General features: G+C 33.1%; 1 protein-coding gene across 1 annotated transcript; it reads right to left on the minus strand.

Moving 5' to 3' along the window:
• Positions 1 to 202: 202 nt before the first annotated feature.
• Positions 203 to 2,252, minus strand: LOC141287242 (H-2 class II histocompatibility antigen, A-U alpha chain-like). The gene is made up of 4 exons (XM_073819375.1): positions 2,195 to 2,252; positions 1,631 to 1,876; positions 1,130 to 1,414; positions 203 to 324 (listed from the first exon to the last, which is right to left on the minus strand). Exons 1-4 carry the CDS (start codon positions 2,250 to 2,252, stop codon positions 203 to 205), a joined length of 711 nt encoding a protein of 236 aa, XP_073675476.1.
• Between the last annotated feature and the right edge of the window lie 1,332 nt (positions 2,253 to 3,584).

Consider the following 3,584-nt stretch of genomic DNA (forward strand, 5'->3'; position numbering starts at 1 on the left):
TGTCAGAGCAATAAGTTGACTAGGACACCAGCCAAATTTGAACATTGTTTGTCATGTACAATGGTATACACAGAATTATAGTTTTTAGTACCAAAAGGTTTAATTTACAGAATTTTCATTAGAGGAGAATGGTAATCAGAAGTACAAGGAATCTAATGTCTTACAAAACAAGAATGTGTTGACTTTTTTTAAACCAGAACTATCAGTTGCAGTTGTTTCCTTTAATGAGGAAGAATGTTCCAGCAGCGACTCCCAGTAGACCCAAAGTCAGACCCACTCCACAGAACACATCTGGTCCAACACCAGGCACAGCAACATCCACGTCTGTATATACAACATACAAACACGTAATGATGCATATGTCATATAATGCAAATGCATACATTTAATTTTAACAGTAAAGTTATACAATTATTACTCAACAGCAACATAATGATTATAATATTTTGTTTATTTAAATGTGACCCTAGTCCACAAAAACTTTTGTGATTTCTAAAAAAGATTTATACATGATATACTGAATAAAGAAGCTTTCCATTGATGCATGGTTTGTTAGGATAGGACGAGATACAACTATTTGAAACTCTGGAATCTGAGGGTACAAAGAAATCTAAACACTGAAAAAAATCTCCTTTAAATTTGTCCAAATGAAGTTCTGAGCAATGTATATTACTATTCAAAAATTAGGTTTTGATATAACGACAGTAGGACATACAAAATATCTTCATGGAAAATGATCTTTACTTTAATATCCTAATGATTTTTGGCAGAAAATAATTATTAATAAATCTATTATTTTGACCCATACAATGTATTTTTGTCTATTGCTACAAATATACCCGTGTGACCGGTTTTGTGGTCCAGGGTCACAAATATGCTCAGGATATCATTCTATTATTCTAAGTTTTGCTAACATTTTTTTTTTTTTTATTTCCTAGATAATGCAAAGTCATTCAGACACTGTATTTAAGATTTATGTCTAAATAATGTTAAATGAGTCATGTCTAGTGTCATGTTTACAATAAATTGTTTCTGTGTTGTCTGTAGTAATAAATCAGGTGGTCTAAAGAATAATTAGAATTTATAAAAAAACTTATATCCACTGAATATACATGAAGCAGTGCCTCACCCCATGTTTTGGTTATAAAATTGCTCTCCAGAGCTTTGTGGGAGACAGTACAGCTGTAAATGTCTCCCTCTGCAGGCGTAAACTTCAGCGAGGAGAAGATGTTGAAGGTGCCATCATTTTTTTCACGGTACTGACTTAGACTTATGTCCTGTGTCACAATCTGATTGTTCTTAGTCCATGAGATATTGACAGGTGGAGGGAAGAGTCCAGTTACATGACAGATGAGAGTGTTTTCAACATCCAGCACCACGTCATCTTTTGAATAGATGGAAGCATCTGGGGGGTCTGTGAACACACACAAACAGATGCTTTTTTTTAGCACTTTGGACCTCTGTGTAGATTTTATCTTATACCATTATAAAACCAAAATCTTGATTATATTGGTTATAATTTCTGCATCTGATTTCTTTGCATAATCTCCAAACAAGTAAACTTTAAATTATTATACATGTAATGTATTCATAATGTGAAAATATAATAATTAAACACAATATGTCTTACCTAGTTGCTCATCTGGTGAGTTGTGGGCTTTACTGGCAATGGCTAAGTTTTGTTTGCAGACCTCCAGTTGAGCAGCACTATTCTCATAAAATCCAGGAAAGCTGATAGAATCTGCAAAGTCAGGCACCGTCACTACTCCTTCTTTTCTAATAAAGTCTGAATGGAACAGTTCCTCTCCATCAAATCCAATCAAAAACTCCTTCTCTGTATCAGAGCATCCCAAAAAAATATCATCGGTGTGCACAACTGAAACAGATAAAATGTCATGATTTTAGCCAGAATGGATGCGAACAGTGCAAATGAAAAACATGACATACAACACAGTGATATATTTAGAAACAATTTAAAACACCATATAATTTTCTCAACCCTACAAAGTGTTGTTAACTTGTAAAATTGAAAAGATCATTTTTTTTATTTATCTAAATAAAAAAAAAATCTACAAAAGTAATTTACTGGAAATATCTTTAAACAACTTTTGCTGAATTTAATTTCCTCATGCCCATATCCAGGCTACTTTATAAAGTAGCAGATGTATTTGTAATAGACAATTTTCTGACTTACCTTGAGTCTCAGTACTGACAATAACAGTGAGCATAATCAGGACACCATACAGCTCCATTGTTCATTCAGAATTGAGTAGAGCAAACACCATATCAAATAATCCTTATTGGAGTGAATAACAGGTAGAGCTTCAGAACCCTGGTAATTTAGAAGCCTCCCAATCACACCATCCAATCAGAATTTGAGCCTGCTCTGACATCACTGTATCTAGACAAAATTCTGTTCTATTTCAGACTTGTTTGGTTGTTAAGAACTAGGTTTCTTTATTACTTAACTTTATTGTGCTTAGCATTTTGGGACCTGGATTTCATAAACCTATGTTTACATGTTTGAAAATATTAATATGCATCTTTCCTGCTTGTCTCACCTTCTTCAATACATCATCATGCTAAAACATGCTAGCAGAGTGTTAAATCAAGTCAAACAATATGTTAAATTATGGTAAAAACATGCGAAATCAAGCTTACAACGTGTTAGATCATGCTAAAAATATGCTAGTCATGCTTAAAAACATGCTAGCAAAATGTTAATAATGTTATAAGCATGTTAGCAACATGCTAATAACTTGTTAATCATTCTATAAACATGCTAACAAGATGCCAAACATGTTAATAACGCTAAAAATGTTAGAAATATGCTAATCATGCTAGCAACATATTTGAAACATACTAATCATGCAAGCAACATGGTAATTTATACTAAAACCATAACATATTAATCATGCTACAAACTAGGGATGCACCGAAATGAAAATTCTTGGCCGAAACCGAAAACCGAAAAAGAGGAAACCAAGGCCGAAAACCGAAACACAGAAACAATTATGCCAATTATTAGTACCATTGCATTTATGGCTATGACTGTGTACTAATTTGACTAAAATCAAGGCATTGCAATTGCATAAATTAATATTAAAGTTTCAAAGAATAAATCAGTTATAATTTAAACAATTATTATCAATCAAGTATTATATTACTTAAATAACACATACATATATTTTACTGCCTTTGTTTAATTTTTTTTAATTTTTATAACACATTATCAGGGCTCTCAAGTGTCACGCATTGAGCGTGACAGTCACTCATTTCGGTCTATTGTCACGCACTCCCGCCACACATTGTATTTCTCACGCAGAAAAAAACTATTTATAATATATTTAATATACCGCAGCGCCCAACATTTCTGTATTGCATAGTTGATGTAATAGGTCACTTTTAAAATCATGTCATATTTTATAATTATATCCTGGCCATGGACGCATTAATCATTGCATCTGTCTTTCAAAGATGTCAGGTAAAAGGCAACAAACACTTACAACAAACAGCACCAGTCATAATCTCTCTCTCTCTCTCTCTCTCTCTCACACACACACACACACACACACACTCGCACT

Source organism: Garra rufa, chromosome 15, assembly GCF_049309525.1.
Source record: "Garra rufa chromosome 15, GarRuf1.0, whole genome shotgun sequence".
NCBI classification, from domain to species: domain Eukaryota; kingdom Metazoa; phylum Chordata; class Actinopteri; order Cypriniformes; family Cyprinidae; genus Garra; species Garra rufa.